Raw genomic sequence first — 23,121 nt, 5'->3', positions numbered from 1 at the left:
CCTAGTTCTTATAATTTGGTTTTTAAACTTGGTTTTCTATTTTTGCGTAAAATAAAAACCCTCCTTTTCTTTAAACCTACTCCTGTGTCTCGACCCTTACTGCTTGGGCCCCTGCAAGAGAATCCTTCTCATCATGGTAAGAGTGTTTATAAGGCACACTACAAAGGCCTGTGTCTGGCCATGAAATGTTTGTCAGATTTCACCTATTGCTTTGATAATGTCACAAGTTATAGTAAGTAATAATCCCAATGGATTTCATTACCTACATTCAGATGTGGGTTCCTTTTGGTCAAAAAGCCATCCTGGCAACTAGTAAACATACGGCTATCTACTCACAGGAAGACGAGAAAACTCTACCAATTTTAAAAAAGGAGCAGTGTGTGTGTGTGTGTGTGTGTGTGTGTGTGTGTGTGTGTGTGTGTGTGTGTGTGTGTGTGTGCGCGTGTGTGTGTGTGTGTGTGTGTGTGTGTATCTATATATTACACATCTGGGAAAAAAAACAACTTTCAGCTCTTATATTGTATTTTCAGACTGTTTTTCCTCTCCACAAATATGTCATTACTAAAACCTAGTATTCAACTATTATAAACAAATATTATGTTAACCTGTTAATATTGTGTTTAGTTCCCCTGTGTTAATATTATTTTCATGATTTTTTATTGAAGGTTTTGACAAAATCAATACATTTTTTTTTTTTTTTTTACAAATTTCAATATATACAATACTTTAAAATTGATGTGCAATCTTCTTTCTAAAATGTATAACACTGATGAGATTGATTTCAGAGTTAATGATTTATAAGATAGAACATACAGTTAACCAGTCAGTATCATAACATTTTAGTTAATAACTCAATATATTTTAATATTTTTAAACACCCAGTGTTGTGGTAGTGACCAGTTTTTTTCTTTACAGTGTTTTATCATATTCTCTCAACCTTACTGCTTAATATTAACTCAAAACTTGCCTGATGTTGGGAATAATACAAATGTTTTTTGGTCAATACAATTTATTTTTGAAGAAAAAGGTTCATCTATGACCATTTATAGTGCAAATATTACTTATCAATTGCTGATTTGTTATAAATAGATGATTGAAATTATGATTCTTAAAGAAACTCACTGAGTTTATGACTTTCAAACAAATTTCTTTCAAAATGATGGGATTTAACTTACCTTTCCATTTTGTCACTATTCAAATTATCATGTCACTACTGAACACTACCATGTGTGTTTTGGTAGTGACAATTATTGCTAATTTTAAGCATAACTAAAGAAAACAAGCAAGCACAAGGCTAGCCTGTGGATTAATAAAGGATATCTTCTTAAAGTGATTGTCTCTGATAAATATATTATATACTAATTATATACTCATCAAATTATCATACGAAAGCCAAATTAATGTGTATGACAGCTGAAAGTAAAAAAAAGACGTTTTTTTTAATGATGGAGCTTGTGCAACATTTCACACATAAACACAGCAGAAATCAATTCTCTTTAAATGTCTACAATGAGTGAAAAGAGCCAGCTGTACTGTTGTCACAGTCAGAATAACATACTTACTGTTTATTCAGATGTTATGTAAATGTGTTGAGATATCGGTCATTCTGTGTCAATTTATGTTTAATGTGAAGCTATCAGTTGACTAAGCCTGCTAACACAACAATGCAGACCATGGCATTTTGCTTCTCAATCAAAGGACATTTTTTTCCCACCACCTGCTCTAAATGGTGCTTAATTACAGTGTGTTCTAATTGATTATCTGTGTGTGAATGCGAGGGGACAGGGGTTTGGAGATGTGCTGAGCTGAGACTTCAGAATTGCGGAGGTGTTGCCTGGTGTTGTGTTTGTTTTGGTATAATGGTGGTGCTCAAGGGGGCGACGTCTACTGAATTTAAATGTATGCTTTTAGGTGCAATCTTTCTTAGAAATGTTGGTCAGATTGAAAACCATCCTGTAATACTGTACGTTTTTGTAACACTGTTCTCTTGAACACTTGAATTTCCCTCGGGATCAATAAAGTATCTATCTATCTATCGATCGATCTATCTATCTATCTATCTATCTATCTATCTATCTATCTATCTATCTATCTATCTATCTATCTATCTATCTATCTATCTATCTATCTATCTATCTATCTCTTCACAGGGTGATAAAGTTCTGACTTACTCAATGATGGACCCTCATAAGGTTAAGAAGCTTTTTACTCACTCTGTCAGTGATGGCTTAATTTCAGCTTCAGTTTACAAGTACAGTACATAATTGGAGGTGAATTCTCCAGATAATATCCTGCTGTGATCTTACTTTGATTTGCTGCAGAAAAAACATTAGGGTCTGAAAGAGAAGCTCCAGGTGAAATCCAACTGAAAAATGTGGCTTTGTTTTTACACATTCAGCTTCTCTGGCAAATATCAGGAGTTTTTCATGAGTTTTCTGCAAGTGTAAAAGCCCTGTGTCATGTTCATTGCTACATTGTTGTTTTTCTTTCAAGGTTTTATTGAATCTTTGTGTATTATCAGGATAAGTACATGATGTAAAGAACTTTGTAGCGTTGGTTTTTTTGGTGCTCTGTAAACAAAGCTAATGGGTAAAAGGTAAATTGAAACAAATAGAAACACAACACTTCTACTTAAAGATACCCTGAGTCTTTGGGACCTTCACTTCCTTGTTATGATTCACTTTTGGCTCAATCTCATCATTTATGACTTTGAACTCACTACAGAGTGTGGCTCTGCCTCCATGATTGTATGTATCAGTGTTTTAAAACAGCTGTCATTTATGTGGACGAATGGGACTCGAATAATAGTAAAATATCTGTTTCAAAGCCCAGACCGAAGCAGCATGAAGATGATTACACCGACCAAATAAGACACATCAGGTATTTGAACAATTTCTTTGAAAGAACTGTGATGTGATTCTCCACAGCCCAACTTCTCCCCTACCACCCACTCACACTTGGATAAGTCTAACTGAATTACAGCGTAAAGCCTGATCTTATCTATACAGATGTGATCGCTCTACTGTCTGCTTTGGAGCTTGAACTAAACCACAGAGTTAGTACTGTAAAAAAAAAAAAGGTACACACAAAAACACAGACTCATGACAGTAAACACAATATATTCCTTTTCTTTTTATTCTTCTCTCTGTTTGGAAATTTCAGGGTCAATATTTTCATTACTCACGTTACTTGACATGATGCACCAAAATTTACTCTTATCTGTTTACAGGAATACACTGAATAGAACACAAGGTTTCACAATGGATACACGACTGACGTTTTGCCCATTGCACTTACAACAGTGAATGACATTTTCCAGATTTTTTTATTCATTTTTTTCCGCTGCTTCCTTTTACCCTCATCACTTTGCAGATGATATCCATCCGTGAAAGACCTCCTGATAGTCTGACAAAGACATTTTACTCTGCAGTTTCTGTGGAGGTTTTTTTCTTCTTGTTTACAAACACAATATGTATAGAAACTATACACAAACTGGATATGTTTCTGAATACAATTTTGTTCCACTGTTGTAAACAGTCAATACAAGTCAGCCACATACACTATGCTTATGCAATAATTATAATAATTATCATCATTAGTTTCTTCATCATCATCATTGTGGTAATAAATTATTTTTATACACAAAAGTTGGCAGCAAATACGGCATGGGATGCAGATGAAAGCCGTACTCAAAACTCAAAAGCTGTACAGAAAAATGAACTTGTATTTACAGTAAGATTGTGTCTGTTTGCCTTTCTGTAAATCAGATGGCTGCACTGAAGGCTGTTTTGTCTCATGCACCTCATGTCAACCTGATAGCAACTCTACCTCTCGTTCTGATACAGATCCTACGCTGTTGGAGGCACTGTTACGCAACCTCCGTATTTCTGCGCTTCACTGAGCAGCAGGTGCTACCAGCCAGCTTTGTGCTTTCCAAATGACATGCCCTGATTTGTGAATGACTGGCTGAACATTTAACTCATCAATATTCTCTATATTGGCCGATGAAACTTAAGGTTTTTTTGAGCAAACCTTTGTGAAATCATGCCTTCCCTTTTTTCTTTTAAATTTAGGTACAGTTTCAAAGTATATAAGATCTAGTCATGCACCTTTTCAATGGCTTGGCTGCTGAGTGGTTTAATCAACAATGAAATATCAGATAGAAGCATTCCATTCAACCCACAGGTTATACTGACACTCAATATGTACACTGACTAGTAATAATGAGAAGTGCTGACCATCTGTATCACAGGTTTATAGCAGCACAGACAGTCACTGCAAGCCAAACACTGAGGAGCCCAGGTCAGCCAAATGCACAAAAACTGAATGAGGACAAACAGCCAGACAAAGCCAAGCAAACCCATGCTTCAAAGCAACATGATGGTGGACATTCAAAACCGACAGTCTACATAGTTTACCCTTTGGCAATAAATCCCCTGTGTGGGGTGAGGGGTCAAAACATGCCACGAAAATAAAAAAACAGTTCTAGTTCAATATTCAAATTCATACAGACAAAGTTGCTAAGTAAAAACTTTTCATTACCCTTTTTTATATTTTAGTCCATAACTTTTTTTTTGTTTTCTTGTGAATAGAATGATGATAATAAACTGTTTTAGGCTAAATCATTTCCAGGTTCAAAATGAGTCATTGCATAGAACATTTGAATTGATAATTGCTTTCATCCTCTCACTTGTGTGCATGTTTGTGTAAGAGTGAGTGTGTGTGCATGTGTTAGTGCACGTGTATGTGTATTTGAAAAAATAGAGGAAATGGGCCCAGACTGTTTGTGAGATGATCTTCTTAGTGAACTGGTTAGCTCAATTATGAGCAGGAGGCTAACAGATCTATTTAGTGGAGAACACAATTAACCTTGGCTGTGACATGTAACTGGATGCAAGTATGCAATATGTTGTGTGTGTGTCTGCAAGAGATAAAGTGAGAGTGTTCTCGTGTAAGTGTGTTCGTACCCGTCTGCATGCTCTATGCCTCTGCACATAACATGCACTTCTGGACATGGTACTGTGGCTGTAAACCCGCTGACAACATCGTATTACGGCTATTTATTGACAGAAGTGTTTGATATTTTTTTATCACTAATTTCAACATTTATACTTTGTGCTATATACCATTTTCTGCATGCTATTGCTTTTAAAAATCAACAAGCAAATTATTCGATGCAAGAAAAAAGAACCAAACAAATAAAAAGTGAAAAATATAAAGTTTTACCAAAGAAAGACACAGACCAACAAATAAACGAGTCACTGGATTTGATGAATACATGAAGACAAATTTACATAAGTAGATCTCTGTTTTGTTATGTACATACAATAGTTTACAGTTGTTTAAAAAGAAATGCATGATGACATGGACAATTCCAAACATGTGAGGTATACAAGTAAAAACTTACTGAATAAGGCTCTTCCATTCAGTGAATATCAGGCAGAAATGAAAAGAAACTAAAAGATGAGAAAAATCAATAAAAAGGATGGAGTCTCCGAGGGGACTCCATCCTTTTATAGTTAGACCCAGAGTGTTACCATCAGCTCTGGGGCTGGCTATAAGGATGGCTTTACAATGGCTAACAAAGAGCCGTGGCCACTCTTTCATTTGGTCCTCTCATCTGTGTGAATCTCACACTTGTGGGCACACTGGTAGTATTTTCCTTCCCTAAAAACCTACAGTTATTAACTAGTGGCATCTCATAGGTGGTGAAAAAGTACTGATATGGGCGTCTGTTTTTCTGTTTTGTTTTTTTAAATACTTGTGCGTGCATTCTCATGTCCACATTTACACAATGCATTCTGTAGACATAAAAACAGAAGAGAAATAAAAACACATTCAGAGAAAGGGTCATATTCCCTAAACTGGAATGTACTGCAAAGATCAGAGAAACCAAGCATTCAAGGGTTGTGAGTGGAGTCGTCTGGTTAGTTGTAATTGCTGTGATACATCTTGTCTATTCCAGGTATGTTGTGTCATTTTGGGATAAAATATGGGTATCTTTGGTACAAGGAAAACCTATGAAAAACTTTCTTTTTTTTTTAAAGTTTTTTTTTTGGAAAGGCTGCAAAGACATCAATATAGAATCAAGTATCCTTGCCAGATGTGCACTCCTCAGACATAAGAGGTGTTCCATTAAATCCCTTTTGAAGGCGCTGTGTGGCTTCCTTTATTGAGCTGTTAGAAGGAAGGGACATGCACGACCAATATGATGAATTCCTCCCAAGATATCCAGGGGCTTCATTTAGCACGCCTTTTACTGTCACACAAATCCCAGAAGGCTTGCTATAGGAGAGAATAAGAAGCAGCACATGAGCCCCTTCCCCCTCTCTCCTCTGCTTCCCTGCATCTTCATTTCTTAATGCTGTTGTCCTCCTGAAATAGAGACAAATGAGATGTGAATGTTAGCCGAAAGTACCAGTAACGAAATATTAATTAAATATTCAATTCATGAGACTAAATGCATACACTGCAACCTGGACTATACTTAAATTAATTAAATACAGCAAAAACATGAAGAAAATGTTTTAATCATCTGAACCCCAAACATTTTGTCATTTTTGCAATGGCTATGGACAACCAGCTAATAGGGACAAAAACCCTCCACCTTCTCCCCTTTGCTTGTCCTGATATTCCAGTCAATCGCAGCTGTGGCGTCATGGCTAGTAATCCAATGTTGTGCAGGATGCCTTGCCAAAGAAACACTGAGTGAGGTTCATCCAAACATTCCCCCTCTTAATCTGGTCACAGATACAGAAATGAATGCCACTGCCACTGATAGTAATCGAAATGTCACAACAGCATAAACAGCACAAGATGATAAACCTTCACTCAAATGAGCCACAACTTCATCCTTACACATCATGTGTTTTCACAGATGCTAAATAAAGTTCAGCTTCAATGGTGCTTCTATATTTCTGCTACATTGAGCAAAAATTGGATAATTTGCTCATTCTTCCATTTAATGAGTGATTCTTAAAATGACTCATGATTCTTTGTCCCTGCATGTGCTCATGTCCCTACGTGTCTATGCGTGTGTGACATTAAAGCAAAGCCACAGTTAGCCTTCTCTGGCTAATTATAGCTACGTGTGGCCCAGATTAGGAGATGTGTAAAGTCAGAGGTAAACTAGTAGTGCTGACCTCCCTTGTTCTTTATCCTCTCACCTCAGCAACTAAAGGTTGAAGGGGACTGTGACTCTCGATACCTAACCTGACACAGCACTGAACTAATGCTAAAGAAAACAAAACCCATCAAAGGCAAAAACTCCAAACTTAAACAAATCAGACCTAAATCTGCAACTTGACAATACACATACATACACATCAATACACATCCAACATATGTGTACCCTATAGACTTTATAAAAAGATGAAAACAAATCATTTGGAGCTCCCCCTATAGAATTGCTGTAGTATGCCCTTCTCCTCCTCCATACAATGAGCACGGAAAGTATTCAGACCTCTTTACATTTTTCACTCTTAGTTTCATTGCAGCCATTTGCTAAAATAAAAAAAGTTCATTTTATTTCTCATTAATGTACACTCAACAACCCACCTTCACAGAAAAAAACCAATAATGTAGACATTTATTAAAAAAGAAAAACTGAAATATCACATGGTTATAAGTATTCAGACCTTTTGCTCAGTATTGAGTAGAAGCACCATTTGAGCTAGTACAGCCATGAATCTTCTTGGGGATGATGCAACAAGTTTTTGACACCTGGATTTGAGGATCCTCTGCCATTCTTCTTTGCAGATCCTCTCCAGTTCTGTCAGGTTGGATGGTGAACGTTGGTGGACAGCCATGTTCAGGTCTCTCAAGAGATGCTCAATTGGGTGTAGGGTCAGCGCTCTGGCTGGGCCAGTCAAGAATGGTCACAGAGTTGTTCCGAAGCCACACTCCATTGTTATTTTAGCTGTGTGTTTAGGGTCATTATCTTGTTGGAAGGTGAACCTTCGGCCCAGTCTAAGGTCCTGAGCACTCTGGAAGAGGTTTTCTTCCAGGATATCTCTGTACTTGGCTGAAAAACACCCCCATAGCATGATGCTGCCACCACCATGTTTCACTGTTGAGATTGTATTGGGCAGGTGAAGAGAAGTGCCTGGTTTTCCCCACACATACGGCTTAGAATTAACACCAAAAAGTTCAATCTTGGTCTCATCAGAGAATCTTCTTTGTCATAGTCTGTTAGGCTTCATGTGTTTTTTGGCAAACTCTATGCAGGCTTTCATGTTTTGCACTGAGGAGAGGCTTCTGTCGGGCCACTCTGTCATAAAGCCCCGACTGGTGGAGGGCTGCAGCGATAGTTGACTTTGAGGAACTTTCTCCCATCTCCCTACTACATCTCTGGAGCTCAGCCACAGTGATCGTTGGGTTCTTCTTTACTTCTCTCACCAAGGCTTTTCTCCCACGAGACCTAGACCTGGCCGCCCAGTTTGGCTGGATGGCCAGGTCTAGGAAGAGTTCTGGTCGTCCCAAACTTCTTCTTCTTCTTTAAAATATGGAAGCCACTGTGCTCTTAGGAACCTTAAGTGCTGCAGAAATTCTTTTTTTAACCATGGCCAGATCTGTGCCTTGCCACAATTCTGTCTCTGAGCTCCTTGGGCAGTTCCTTCGACCTCATGATTCTCATTTGCTCTGACATGCACTGTGAGCTGTAAGGTCTTATATAGACAGGTGTGTGCCTTTCCTAATCAATTCCAATCAGTTTAATTAAACACAGCTGGACTCCAATGAAGGAGCAGAACCGTCTCAAGGAGGATCAGAAGAAATGGACAGCATGTTTGAATACATTTACAAAACTTTTTTTTTTTTTGTCAAGATGGGGTGCTTAGTGTACTTTAATGAGAAATAAATGAACTTTTTTGATTTTAGCAAATGGCTGCAATGACACAAAGAGTGAAACATTTAAATGGGTCTGAATACTTTCCATACCCACTATACATCCATAGGATGTATATAAAATCCAAATATACATAGAATCAATCTTTCCAAGTTTCATTACAATTTTATCATTTCATTCAGCACACAATTGTGTCAAGTGTCATTTCAAGTCTCATTGATTTGTCAGTGGTGGTCTGTTGGACATTCAAAATCCTTGATATTTTTTTTTGCTGTGCTTCTGATCAGTCTGTAAAAAAATAGGCAAGAGAAAAGACAGAGATGGAGAGTGTTTTCCATCTGCAGTTATAGTCAGTTGTGTAAATACAAGTCAGTCATGCAAGCTTTCACTTACTTTTGGGTGTTCTCAGTCCTCCTGTCCCTCTGTCCCCTGCTGACAAAGCATTCATCCTTAATAATTCACTTCCGTTGTGTGCCCATGTCTGGGGAATTCAGTGCTGACAAGGCATGCTTTGATTCCAGCTCTGTTCAGTAATTTTGGGGAAAATGAAAGATACAATTGATCACACCCAATATACACTTTCTGCATTTCATCAGTAATCAGTCATCTTGAGTTATCCCAATATGCAGATGAGGGTAATTCTTGAGGTGATTATTGCCGATAGAGCATTAAGATACCTATTGGATGAAAAAAACATAACATTATTAAGTTATTTTATTAAAATTCACTGCATGAAACAGGATCTTTGTCCGTAACTGCCACTATCTTAACTTTAACTAAATTACCGTTGAAGTTCAAATTAACAGCTCTCCACAGTAATTTACAGTCAGTGTTGAAAACTGCTAGGAAATGCCACAGACTTGCAGTATCAAGGTGAGAAAGCCCCCCCCCCCCTCCCCCCTCCATGGACTGGGTGAGGTTTTCACATACTATCAGGCAACCACCTCTCACTTGGTGGCAGCTTTCACAACATGTAAGGGCACACACTGGAAGGTTTTGTATGTTATATTTCATTTTTAATTTTTTTTTGTATTTCAAAATGATAATATAAAATATTTATTTCTCAAGGGGTAAAGATGAGTAAATAAGGTACTCACTGATGCACTCTGGATCTCAGCCTCCATTTCCTTTGTGGTGTGAAATGTATTTAATGAAGTTTCATAGGTTTTTCAAGTACGAAGCTACCAGTCCATCTTAATTCAATTCTGCATAACCTACAAAAAGGAAATAATTTTATTTACAGTGCAAAGTTAAGAGATATGTATACATTAACATTCCCCTAAATTATTCGCAATGAGGAAGCAATTCATAATTTCTGTTTTATACAGCAGGCTGTCATTTGCTACAACCCACCATAACATCAATGATTCTAAATTAAAAGGCCGTAAAAAATCTACATTTCAGTTACTAAAGCATGTTGCGCTCACTTACCCTCTATTTAGTTCACCACAATGATGTGAACTTCTTCCCAAGGCCAGATAATGCTATAAGTGAAGAAAACATACAATAAATAAATATACAAAATTATCATTCATGGCTTAATGGTTGGTCAACCTTTTCTGAATAATTAAGCATTTATCAATCAATTTTATTTTTTTAAGCATTTATCTATTCATATTCATGATCGTACCATCTCCCAGTTTTCCTGCTTGCTCAGCTGCTCCTCCTTGCAGGATTTTGGTGAGAACATTTTCTCCTTCAGCAGGTGGCTGTCCTGCTGCAGCACTGCCTATTCCTACAGGTTTGCTACCGATCCCAACAGGAGCTGCCTTGGCACCTTTGAAGAAAACACAACACAACAGAAATACAGTACATAACGCCCATTACGATATGTCTTCATTTGGCTGTGGCCATTGTAAATTGTATGGTATTTGTGCAACGCAGGCTTACCAATGCCTGTAAGAGGGGGTGTGGATGTTTTCATAGGCTGAGGCGCTATTGGCACACCAGTAGTGGGTTTCACTGCTGTGGCTGTTGCTGGAGGTGGAGCATCCATTTTGGCCTGCCATTAATTGAATGGAGACAAATAGGAAGACAGGGAGAAGTTAATCACATTCATTTTATAGTATTTGGCTTTATTCTACAGTATATTCAATTCAGTTTAAAATGTAATCTAATAGTGCAAATGAAAAACATGTACACTGTGTTTTTTTTAATCTTTGTGTAATTTTTAATCTTTCCTTCTCTTCCTTTGTAAAATTAATATCTACATGAATACATTTTAAAATTTGTTCTATTACACCAATTAAGATTTCTTAGGGGAACATCCGTAAGAAAAATTGTTGATGAACATTTAACCTAAGAAACAGTAGAAGCAGGCTAAGATCTACTCACCGTTGTCGTAGCCGCCTGCCCTGCTGCAGACCCAACTCCTGGCTGACGACCCTGTGGTTGGGCTTGGCTGGATTTAGGCTGTTGCTGTGCTGTTCCTGCTCCTGGAGTGGTTGTTGGCAGCTGGCTACTCTGGGGGGTCTGGCTGTGCTGCAGAGGCTGCTGCTGTTGTGCACTCGGCTGATGCTGCTGCTGCTGCTGCTGCTGGACCTGCTGGTTACTATCAAATTGCTCAGAGCCTGTCGGTCGCACAGTCTGGCCCTGGCCACCTGACCGCTGCTGCCCAGGATGGCCCTGGGGTGCCTGCTGAGATTTTTGCCCTGCTACAGATGGCTCCTGCCTTCTGGTAGTTGTGCGATCTCCTTGTGGCCTCTGGCTCCGTCCCCCAGTGCCATGGTGATGACCAGAGGCTGAGTCCCGAGAGAAATCGCCTGAGTTCCGCGGGCTTGCCTGGGCAGAACGGGAGTCAGGACATCCTCTTCTTTGTGTAGATGTTGAGCTTCTACCATCAGAACGGCCTGATGGATCTTTGGGGTTTGTCCTGGTTGAACGGGAGGACCTGGGATCATCTGAGCTGTGGCGAGAAGAGCTGTGTCTACCAGTACTGCTGCCATGGTGGCGGTGATCTCGAGATGTGGAGGAGGAGTGGCGCTGTTGGTTGTACTCATCCTGGGGACAATATTCCTCTGGAGGTTCGTCATAATCATGGTAGGTATGTTTACTCCGCCTACCTGTGGATGAGTGACTTCCACTTCCATGATGCCTAGAGCGATCAGAACGTGCCTCCCGTGGCTTCTCAAACCAATCAGTCTCCTCTTGTCCCAAATGATAGGCTTTTAAACCAAAACAAACTTCATTAGTCAATTCAGTTTTGTAGAGAGACGAGCGGCATGCAGATAGAAGCAATGCAAAAAAACAGCAAAAAAAATGCTCTACAGCCAAGAGCCATGCAATTTCTCAAGGAGTCCGACAGACAAAAAAAAGTTTAAAAACAGACAATACCTCACACTGAAAAAATCATGCATACGCATAAGTATATAACAGGCAATTTTGGCTTAATATACAGCTGGGAAAATTCCACAAACAACACAAAAAAGTTATAGTGCTCTTCTTACAGTACATTCCCACACTTGGCATGCAGTCTTCTCCCAGCACCAATTAAAGTAACAAATGTCAGGCAGCAAAGATTGTTCAGCACCAATTACCTTCACTGTCAGAAACAGCACAGTGCATATCATCTACGAGGTAAGGATCATCTGGTTTATATACATGACTCCTGGGCAGGTCTTTCTTGTGATGGTCCTGCACATCTGGCAATGAATGGCTGGAGCCATATTGGTTCCTCACATCTTGGGCATCTGCTATGCCAGAGCCTCTTCCCATGCCTACAGGCTTTCCAACAGGACTGAGTGGGCTCTCCTCTTCTGAGTTCTGGCGAATGGGTGGTCTTCCACTACGGCCGCTTCTCTGAGATCGCTCCATGGCATCCCTCTCATAGGATTTACTTCTATGGCCCGTGGCATCTCTGGAGGAGATCTTGTCCATACCATATCCAGTAGACCTGGATCTACCAGAGCTGTACATACGGTCCTCCTCCTCAAGGCCCTCACGACTGGTGCCATAATATTTTTGGTGTTCATAGGCATTTTTCTTCATCCCATAAGTGGCATCATCCTGAAGCTTCTTTGATCTGGACACAACTGTACAGCTACCTCCTGTTGATGTTGTCATTGTGTAAGAGGCAAGGTCAGACTCCACATCTCGAGCTTCCTCAATAGGGGAGAATTTAGAAATTTTCTGCTCCATTCCCTGCTTCCTATGCTTACTACGTTTAGATGAAACCACTGCAGGTGCAAGATTCTTTGGATTAAGTTTGTGGCTACTGGAACTGCTCCGTGATGTGTGTTTATAATCATCGTAGTAATAGGAAGAGCCTCCACTTACTGTGGTGCTGGTTCGACTATCCGCTGTATTCTGGTAACTTGTTGTGCCTGTAGGTCTGCCATAAGCATCAAGAGGCTCATCTTCAGGCCTACCGTAGGCACTTCCACGAGCAGGGCCATTCTCATTGCGATAACGTCCTCCCACAGGATGGCCCAGAGCATCACTGGGTTGGCTAGTGTTGTCTTTTGTTAACTCACTGATGTCATCAATCATTACATAGTTCCTTGGAATATTCTGCTCCAGGTTGGAGGTGTAGAGTCCATCAGAAGTATAAGCGGAGGTTGGGCTGTCTACAGGGTGCGTTAGGCCTGGCTCTGGGGGGCGATATTGTCCATATGCATTGCTGTACACAGGACCAAAGCTAGTATCTGGAGCTGATGTTGCTACTGATACTGCTGGATTGCTGATTACCTCATAGTTAGTTGGAAGTTTTTGTTCAAGGTCAGCCAAGGAAGTCTGCCGAGGTCTTTGATGGATGGTAAGTATCTCTGCTTGGGGCTGGTAGGAGAGACCAGGTTGGTAGGAGTTAGGGCTGGGATAAGGAAGGCTCTGGCCTGGCATTGGCTGACCAGGTGCATGGAAGCCCTGGTGACCATGCTGCTGCATACCAAGATCTGTCTGGTAGGAGGACTGTGCATACATGCGAGAGGAGTAGCTTCCCTGGTTTTGGTAGCCAGGGCCTGGTGGGGGATGTGGCTGGAATGTTCCTGGCTGTGGTGCAGAAGATGAAGGGTACTGGGGAGGTTGGAAACCTATCTGTTGGTAAGCTGAGCCCGGCTGCTGCATTGATTGTTGATTTTGAGGATAAGGATAAGACATATAGGATGAGGTTGAGGGATACTGGGAGGTTGAATTGAGGTCATTAGTAAATTGGCTCATTGGTGCAGTACTAGGCCTTGTCAGCAGACCATTAGCATCAAAGGTTCCTGTTGCAGCTGCCATCCTAAGGTTATTAAGCTCACTGTCTGACATGTAGTCCCGAGCATCACCCATACATCTCAGATAGGCCAGCTCTCTCCTCTCCCTGTCCTTCACCATTGTTTCCTTTCGTTGGGTGATTCCTAGCTCCAAGTACCTAAGTTTTGCATCAATCTCTTTTTCTTCTTCCTCAAGTTCAGCCTGCTGCTTCCGAAGCTTCGATGACTCTTGTTCTACTGCTTTCAACTCACTCAGCAAGCCCGCCTTTGTGACTCCTTGGGCAGGTCTGGGTAGAACCCTCTGTGGCATGCCAGGAGAGCTGTACATTTGGGCAGGAGTAACAATGGGGAGTGGAATTTCCTCTGGAGGTGGGCTAGGGAGGGTCCTCTTTATTTTTCTCATCAGAGAGTTCTGATGCTGCAGGGAGGCCATCTGTGAGGATAAGGAGAGATACATCAAGAAACATTAAGCTGTGAGCGGAATGCGTTAATTTCGACTCTATTGTTGCACACTGGTAACTCACAGAAGTTCTGCACATTTTGTCATCCTTTGACACATACATTGCCAAGCATTTTATAAGGAACATTTTCTGAATCTGATACAGTATCACTCAAGCATGAGTATCAAAGCAATTTTCCCTTTAATTCCTGATAAACAATGTTAAATGCCATGGTTAATAGTGGTAATCATTGTTATAAGTTCTGTAACATATTGATATATGCCTTTACCTAAGTGAAAATGTATCCATGGGGCTTTTTATACTACCACATTAAAATTGTATCTTTTGTGAGAAAATTATAAAATCCATCTCTCACATAGTTGAAAAATGTATTTTGAGTTTGCTGTAAGTGCAGATGCTAACAATCAGGCAGACAGCAAAGCGACAAAGCGGTTTCACATTGTAAGTCCCCATGGCAACTCTTAATTATTTGCCAGATAGATGATATGACAGAATAAGAGGAAGAAAAAGACTAAAATAGTACAGAGGGGAAAGATAAGTGACAAGACACAGCAGAAAAGGATGATGGGAAAATCTTTTCTGGTTTAGCCAGCTGCTCTCTAAAGAACAGTCTGTCACCCTCTCCTTGCCAGATCCTGTGAGAATCCATATCCATACAAAGCAGTGTTTTCACAATATCATTCTTATAACTTATTTTGTATTTACTTTATTAGACACTTAACTTAAAAATTATTGTATTTTATTTTGTGTATTTGTAGAAGTGCAGTTATTCTTTAAAAATAACAAATACAAATCCTTGTAGTAAATTGCATTCAAGTGACTATTTATTCTTATTTTGGTAATATCATATAAATATATATAAATAAATGATATTTTCTGTATGGGGAAAAAAGTGAAGGCATCCTACCTGACTGTTGGACAGAGCTTGCTGATGATATGGGGAGAACCTGTTCTTGGCTGGGTCTTCTGATGTTGGGCTCAGAGGTTTAGGATCCGACATGGAGCGCTGCACACTTTTTATGGGTCTTGGTAGTGTTTGGTGGCGTTGGGGTGATTCAGCAGTAAAAGCCTTCTGCTGGGGTGTAACATGGGCTTTGTTAAGTTTCTCCTGGGAGGCAAATGTTGTCTCCAGCATTCGATGGGGAGACAATGGAGACACAGGGGAGTATAGTACCTGGGGAGATTTAGGGGGCTGGCGAGATGGGGATTCATTTTGTTGCTGCTGATAGCCAATTTCCAGGGGGTCTGGTTTTCTCCTCTCAAATTTAGCAACTCCTTGGAGTCTTGGAGATGTTGAGTCAGAAGTGTTTGCTCCTACTATATGAAGACTTGTTGAGTATGGACTGATGGTCGTAGGGACACTGAGCTGTGGTGCGACAACACCCTGGGATTGAGACTCTGGTTCTGTCTGGCAGGCAAGACTCTCTCCTTTGTGAGTCCTTTCAGGAGCTGCTATGTAATGTAACAGGTCGACCTTTGAGGTTTCTGCCATGGTAATGTGGATTGCAGGGGAAATCCTGCCTAGTTGCTCTGACTCTGTTTGGCACGACGAATCATTTGTGGTCTGAATAGCTATACTTGAAGAAGCCACTTTAGATGATCCCTCTGATTTGGCATCCCCGCTGGATTCAGAGTGCTTTGATACACGAGACCGCCTGCGCCTTATGGGCTGCTGCTCCCATTCTCCTTGGTCCTCCTCATCAGTCTGAACACTGCAGTCTGCAATGCGTCTGGTTCTTCTTCGCCTGTTCATAAATTTATCCTCTCCATCTTCATCATCAGTTTGCACACAGCTATCTGTAATCCTCTTCATTGATTCCTCTTCTGAGCCATCCCTCAGCCCGGGCATGGAATTCTGCTTTTTCATAATCTTGGAATCTGCCTGCTTTTCAGTGCTTCTCAAAGACATTTCAGATGCAGAACTATGAATAGGTCGAGCAGCCATCACAGCTTGGACCACTTGCCCATCCTGCCAAAATTGTACACTTTGGCCCTCTTGTTGAATAACTCGACCACTCTGATCACAGATAATAAATCCTTGAGGTTGCCCTCCACCCACAACGACCCCTTGAATAGCACCCTGCGCAGATGTAGCTGCTGTTGCTGCTGCAGCAGCCGCTGCAGCTGCCTCTGTAGCAGCAGCAGCCTCCACGGCTGCAGTCTTTTGCCTTTTCTGCTCCTCCAACTGCTGCTGAAGCTGCTGCTGAAGAGACTGAATTTGTTCAAGCTGCATTCTCTGCTGAGCTAGTTGCTCCCTTTGCATAATCAGCTGTGTTTCCCGCTCTGCTTGTTGTTGCTGAAGAACTTGCTGCTTGATTGACTGCAGTTCATGTATCTCCCGCTGAACAATGAGCTGTTCTTTCTCTCTGTGTCTTTGAAGCTCCATCCGATCTCTTTCAAGCTCTTCATGAAGGCGGAGCTGCCTTAATTTCTCCAGTTCAACACGCTCTCGCTCCAGCTGCAACATGTGCTCTTGTTGCTGACTAAGTTTCTCCTCTTCCTTACCTTTCTGGGAATCGATGGAAGGAGAGGGCTTGGAAGTTTGTGCAAGGGGTGTTGCTTGAGACTGGCCCTGTGGCAGAACTAATGGTTGTGGTTGACTGATAGGTTGACCTTGTGATTGGGTTTGAGTCAGTGATAAAGGTTCAGTTTGTGTAGGTAAATGCTGTGGCTGTATTTGGGCCTGTCCTGACTGGACAGTTGGAGGCTGAGATAGTGTTGAAATATTCTGTAAGGTTAATTGAGTGTGGTCTGTCTGTTGTTCTGACATGGTTTGCATACCAGTAACTGGAACATTTTGGGGTCCTAAGTGTGCTGCAGTTTGGGTAGGTGGATGACTGGCAGCTGTTTGTGGAGCAACTGTTGTTAGAGGCCTTCCAAGGTATACAGGAGTTTCCTGTTGTGAACTGCTTATATCAGGCATAGTTCCTGGGGGTTCGGCTGGAGTAATATACTGGTTTGGAGGAGGGAAGGAATATGGTCCCTGTGTAGACAGCGGCATCCTGGGAGTCACTTGAGGTAACCTGGTAAGGCTAGCCAATGGTACAGCAGTTACACCTGTGGGGTATGTTCTGTAAATTCCTCTGGGCATTGGTCGAATGACAGAGCCAGGCTGGGTAGTTATAGGCAAGGTTGAGGCTATTGGAGTGTTTATTGTAGAATAAATCATGCCATCACCCCCTCTCATAGCAGCAGGGTACAAGGCGCGTAAACTTGCTTGTCTTGCATTAATTAGGTTTGTCAGACTTTGTCCATTTGCTGTAGCTCTTCCGTCTGGGCCATACAATAAGTTTGCCCTTATTGATGCTAAGCTTTGCTGAAGGTTAAGCCTAGATAAAGAGCCACCCCGTCCAGCCCCGTATGGTATCATTTCAGGGTTATTTCCATAACGACTCCCATATTGGTCTGCGGAGTTAAGAGCTGCACACATACGGCTGATTTCCCTAGCAGTGGTTGCACTGTACTGAGCCAGATTGGCGTCCTGTGATCCTGATAGATCCCGTGAATTGTAGGCATTGTCAGAATTGATATTTGACATGGAGCCATATCGTCGAAGGGGTAATGAAGGGCTGGTAAAATCTCCCTGATGGCGCAAGTCTGTGTAAGAGCCATACTGTGCTCCCAAACCAAGGTATCCACCATCATAAGCCTGATTCATGTTGCTATAATCCACTGCAAGACCACCCTGCACATTACCCTGATAGTGACTAGCATCGGTCATCGAAGGCAAATTATTATCAGACATAGAGGGCTGGATTCTACCTGAGGGGATTACAGGTGGTTGATAGCATTTATGTTCCTCTACCCCTCCTTGTGTAGATGGAGGCGGGTGTTGTTGGGTGACATTGTACTGTGGTAGATGGGGAGGCTGCACTGCTTGAGAGGTTTCTGTAGTGGGGGTTTTATCTGAGGATACTGTTGTAGGCTTTTGAGTTAATGACCCTGAACAGGAACCAGCAAAGGGCAACTTGTAAACAACATCACAGCAAGCCACTTGGTTTTCTGATTTGATCTGTCCAGTAAGATCCAAGACCTGAGGAGTGGGAGGAGGTTCCTCTCGCTTTACCAGTTGAGTCACTGTACTTCCTTGTGAAGTGTTACTCTCTTCAAGTTGTACCATCATAACGTGGGGCTTTCCTGTAGATAAATTCATGACTGTTGGCTTGTTTTTTAGCTCTAAGGCCATTCCACCATAGATTTCATGGGGGGCATTAGAAGCTGGAACCCCAGACCCTTGAGGGGGGGCCAGGGGGGACACTCTAGGAATGGCACTAGCAGTCACTACTGGCTGGGCACTGCTTGTTTGACTTACTACTAGATCTTTTTTCATCAGCAGTGGCTGAACCTGATTAGCTAAATTGTAACGTGCAAATGAGGATTGCTGATGGTGCTGTTGGAGCTGATGCTCAAGGAGTTGTTGTTGCTGCAGAAGCTTCTGCTGCTGTAACTGGAGTTGCTGCTGTTGTATACCCAGGTTCTCAAGGCAAGCATCAATTCTGGGAATAGATGGATCACTAACTGGTGTTTTACTCTGAGATAAACACACAGCTGATCCAACACCCTGCCCCAAATCCATACGATTTTGCAAAGGATCTCCATACACAACCTGTTGTTTGGGCTGTGTCATAAACATAGAACCTGCAACTGTTATGCTTACTGTGGTGGGTGTTGATAAAGATATATGTGTTTGCTCTTGTGCATTCAGATTCATAATAAGAGGTTGGACTGCTGTGTGTCGAACAGATGGCTGCTCTGTTCCTAAAGAGTATCTTCTTGAATCGGAGGCAAGGGATGTTAGATCCATACCCTGGTCTGTCATTATAATTGGAGCTGGCCTCATTGGGGCCCTCAGATCTACCACGTTAGTGCTTTGATGTGTTTGACTGTGAGCAACATTCTTTGAAGAGCCTTGAATATTGGACATTTTACAGAGACTTTGCGCAGTTGTGGTCACAGTGCTCATACCAACATTTACTTTTTCAACATTTTGGCCCATATGTGAATAATGTTTTGGAGACTGCTGTGATGGATGCATTTGTGGTGATGTTGGGGAACTTGTCCCAGTAGGCTTTGAGCTATACAGGGTTTTACAACTGGCCTGTGTTGGTGATGACAGGGGGGAAGTGGAAGAATTTACAGTAAGTGGCTTAGTAGGAGTAGTTGTATCAGAGCCTAGTGTTATCACCATCACTGGTGAATCTTGTGAGGACTGTTGTCTTGCAAGACGGGGTGAATTTGCCCTTTGAGGTGCATGAGCTCCATGCGATGCTGCTGCTGCTGATGGAGGACCACCAGGCAAAGAGGGCAGCTGTCTGCCACTACCACCAGTGGGCCTTACAGATGGTATATGCGTTGGACTTTGTGCTGGAGAGATAGTGGGAGAGACTGGGGGGCTTGGACCTTTAAAAAGGGAAAATACTTTGGAGGTCAGGGAGGAGGCTCCAGGATCAGGCAATGCCTGTGTTGGCCTCTGAGAGCTAGATCTGTTGCCAGCAGATACTGTGTTACTAGTCTGTTTTGTGGTGATAGTCTGGCTGACTTGTGCTTTGGTAATGGCAACTCCAACAACACCTTCAATTTTGGCACTCTGCGTCATCATCCTATTTTGTGTTTCTTTTGACAGATGCTGAGCTGCATGAATTCCTGGAATTCTTGGATCACTACCTGTTGTGGAGAAGGACATTGGTGCTGAAATTTGAGTTGGACTAGAGCCAGGGGTTAGGGATGTTCCTGCATCAAGATGATGTTTACTGTCAGGTTGTGAGGAACCTTTGTTTTGATTGACTGTTTGTACTTGCCTCTGCATGAGCTGTGCTTTTTTCATCATCTCTTCATAGACCTCCTCTGCACTTTTAAGTGTTTTATCTGACGGTGACATTGCTAATGTTTTTTCTGTGGGGGAGTAGAGTGATGTGAAAGTTGGAAGGTTATATTCATTTCCAGATTTGTAGAGTTTTCCGCCAATAATCTCAAAGCCCTCTGCTTCCGAGTCCATAGATGGGGAGTATTCAGAACATGATGATCTGTGAAGTTCCTCCATCTCTGCAGCCTGTCTCAGCTCTTCTGTTGGCGATGCATCCTCAATAGGAGAGAGATTGCTGGGGGGAGTTTTGGATCTTTCCCTGCGCCTCTGTGCCCTTAGCTCTTCTTTGTCCCTTTTTGTTTTTCGTGCAGTGCTTCTAATCCTCTGTTGCTCTAAATCTCTCATCTGTTCCTGTTCTCGAAGTAGTTCTTCTTCCTCTCTTAGCTCATCCTCCTCAGATGAATCCTCAATAGTAGGCAGCAGTGGCCCATGAGACCGATGTCGAGCTTTCCTCTGCTGCTTTGCCTCCTCTAATCTTGCCCTACGACTGGGGCTGCTGTCACTATCATCCTCCATGGATGACACAGATGTGGGGGATGTTCCAGAGGTGTAGCTAGGAGTTGTGGCAGGTAGGGTAGATGAATATTCTCCCTTAGACCGCTCCTCAGGAGAACCAGTGAGACTCTCCATCTCCAGCTCTGGTTCTCGCAAGTCATGCTCAGTATTGAGCTCCATTTCTCGGTTGTAGCTGTTGGTGTTATTCAGCTCAATAGTCTTAAATCGACGAAGGCCCCCAGCCATTACAACATCTTCTTCTTCGTTTACCTTATAAGCACCTTCTGATGCCTTAGTATCTTCCTCAAAACTATTTGAATGGTGAGAGAGTCGTCGTCTTTCCTTGCTCAGATCCCCACTTGTTTTATGTGACCTTTTGCTCTTCTGGTTTCCATGTTCCTCCAACTCCTCTTCATCAGCACTCATCTCCATAATTTGCCTCCTCATGAATTCCTCATCTGTAAGATCTTTATGTGACTTTTTCTGTCTCACTGGCAATGGTGAGAGACCGCTTTCACTGCTGTCTTCCACATAATCATGACGAAGCTTACAACTAAGGTCATCTTCTGATTCATCCCTTGCGTCATCTGGATTGTTATCTCGTTCATGTCCAACAGATAGTGAATGTGGCCTGTGCTTCTGGTCTGAGGCGGTCTTTGATTCTAGAAGAGGCTTCATGGAGCTCTCTAGCTTGGTGATTTCTGAGGGTATGGAAGCCCCCCTTTCACTGAGCTTGATTCCTTCTTCCCGAATCTGGCCGATAATCTCCCCATGAGAGCTGGAGATTCCATCTGAGGAGTAGCCAGTGTCACTTAAACTCTGTGTACTGGATTTGTTGTAATCCTAAAAACAGAAACAAAAATGAGAGGTCAAACGTGGAGCCAATTTATTTTTCTAAATAAAGCAATTAGGCAATAAAGCCAGGTCTGTAACGTTGCCAGTGTAAACATTTCCTCCAACTACTTCATTAAAATCATCAACAGTGACATTTTCATTGCATGTTTTAATAGAAGGAGATTCCATTAAATGCACTGGACCTAGTGCAACTGAAATTGCATTATATTAAGATGTAAGTATGAGAGGTTTCTTATATAGGACAAACCATTCATCAAACAAGCTGTAATACCACTAACTGGCTAAACTCAACCCAAACATTAATCATTATCAAAAGGGTTCTAAAATTCATTTAGCAGATGCTTTTGTCCAAAGCAAGGCTCTAGAAATGATCACATTCTTAAAACAGTGACCCCTAAGCACTAGTTACACATTTGTGATTTTTTTGTGACATTTGTGATTACTTTTAATAATACTGTATGTTTACATGTTTGTAGATTTTTTAAATGGATATTTGCATTTTCTGATGTAAGGTTGTATGAGGTACAATCAAAAAGGGTCTTGTGTGGAGTAGCCGGTCAGAGTTTCTCACCAATGTACCATTGTAGATGGGAAACGATAAAGATTTACTTAAGACGCTAAAAAAAGTCAGACCTGTATAACATTTCAGCTTAATGTATACTTAATTTGTAAATGTTATATTCTTAACTTCACCTTATCAGGAAAACAGCCCTTTTCTTTATGACTATGTTTTTTTAACTGCACTTGTATTTTTACACATGCTGCACACCGCATTAGATCTACTGTTGGGGCAAGGGCATTTTGAAGAAACGACATACAAGTGAATACAATTTTATCATCATTGCACTGGTCTTTGGACTGTAAAACCTAAACCACAGACATACAGACATCACTAAACATTGAACAGCTTAAATTTAGGATTCACAGCTGTTGCACGCATAGAAACATAGTGAAAGAAAGGGCTGTTCATGTTAAGGCTAAGCGGCAGATAACTTACACTTTGACTGAAATGCTGTTTTACATGTTGTTGTACAGTATGACTTTCATTCGTTGCTAAATTACATGCTTTCCTTTTTTCTGTCTGCAGTGGTACATAGTTTAGCAGATTTCAGCTTCTCCACACAGAAGTCTTGCTGAATGTTATTTACTATGCATAGTACATTTAATTTTGCCAAGTACTGTTGTCACCGCAGTTCAAATATACCCAAACTTTACTTTCATTTCTCGGAATATAATACAAATAACAAAAACAGGAAATAAAGGCATCCTAGTGTAACTCATTGTGACTCATTTATGAATTTGATGTTTCTAAGCTGTTTTTCTTTCTTTTCTTTGGGTTGAGTTGGCCTTTCAAAGTCATGTACACATAGATGGATTAATACACTTACACAAAGAATGAAAAAAACAGAC

General features: G+C 41.3%; 1 protein-coding gene across 5 annotated transcripts in view; it reads right to left on the bottom strand.

Moving 5' to 3' along the window:
- Window positions 1–5,201: 5,201 nt before the first annotated feature.
- The window catches only part of bsnb (bassoon (presynaptic cytomatrix protein) b), a 62,378-nt gene continuing 44,458 nt past the window's right edge, over window positions 5,202–23,121 (bottom strand). For 2 of the 5 annotated variants that reach the window (XM_079341804.1, XM_079341808.1), the window contains exons 5-13: window positions 15,406–21,699; window positions 12,382–14,470; window positions 11,180–12,009; window positions 10,736–10,847; window positions 10,476–10,622; window positions 10,277–10,329; window positions 9,943–10,050; window positions 9,239–9,368; window positions 5,202–6,375 (exon numbers count right to left, since the gene is read on the bottom strand). In XM_079341804.1, the coding sequence (XP_079197930.1) occupies window positions 10,289–10,329; window positions 10,476–10,622; window positions 10,736–10,847; window positions 11,180–12,009; window positions 12,382–14,470; window positions 15,406–21,699 (9,513 nt within the window). In that variant the 3' untranslated portion in view covers window positions 5,202–6,375; window positions 9,239–9,368; window positions 9,943–10,050; window positions 10,277–10,288. The other 3 variants (XM_079341806.1, XM_079341807.1, XM_079341805.1) reach the window with 3 other exon arrangements.

The sequence above is a fragment of the Symphodus melops genome (genome assembly GCF_947650265.1).
Source record: "Symphodus melops genome assembly, chromosome: 4".
Classification (NCBI taxonomy): Eukaryota; Metazoa; Chordata; class Actinopteri; order Labriformes; family Labridae; genus Symphodus; species Symphodus melops.
This window is presented reverse-complemented; position numbering and strand designations above follow the sequence as displayed.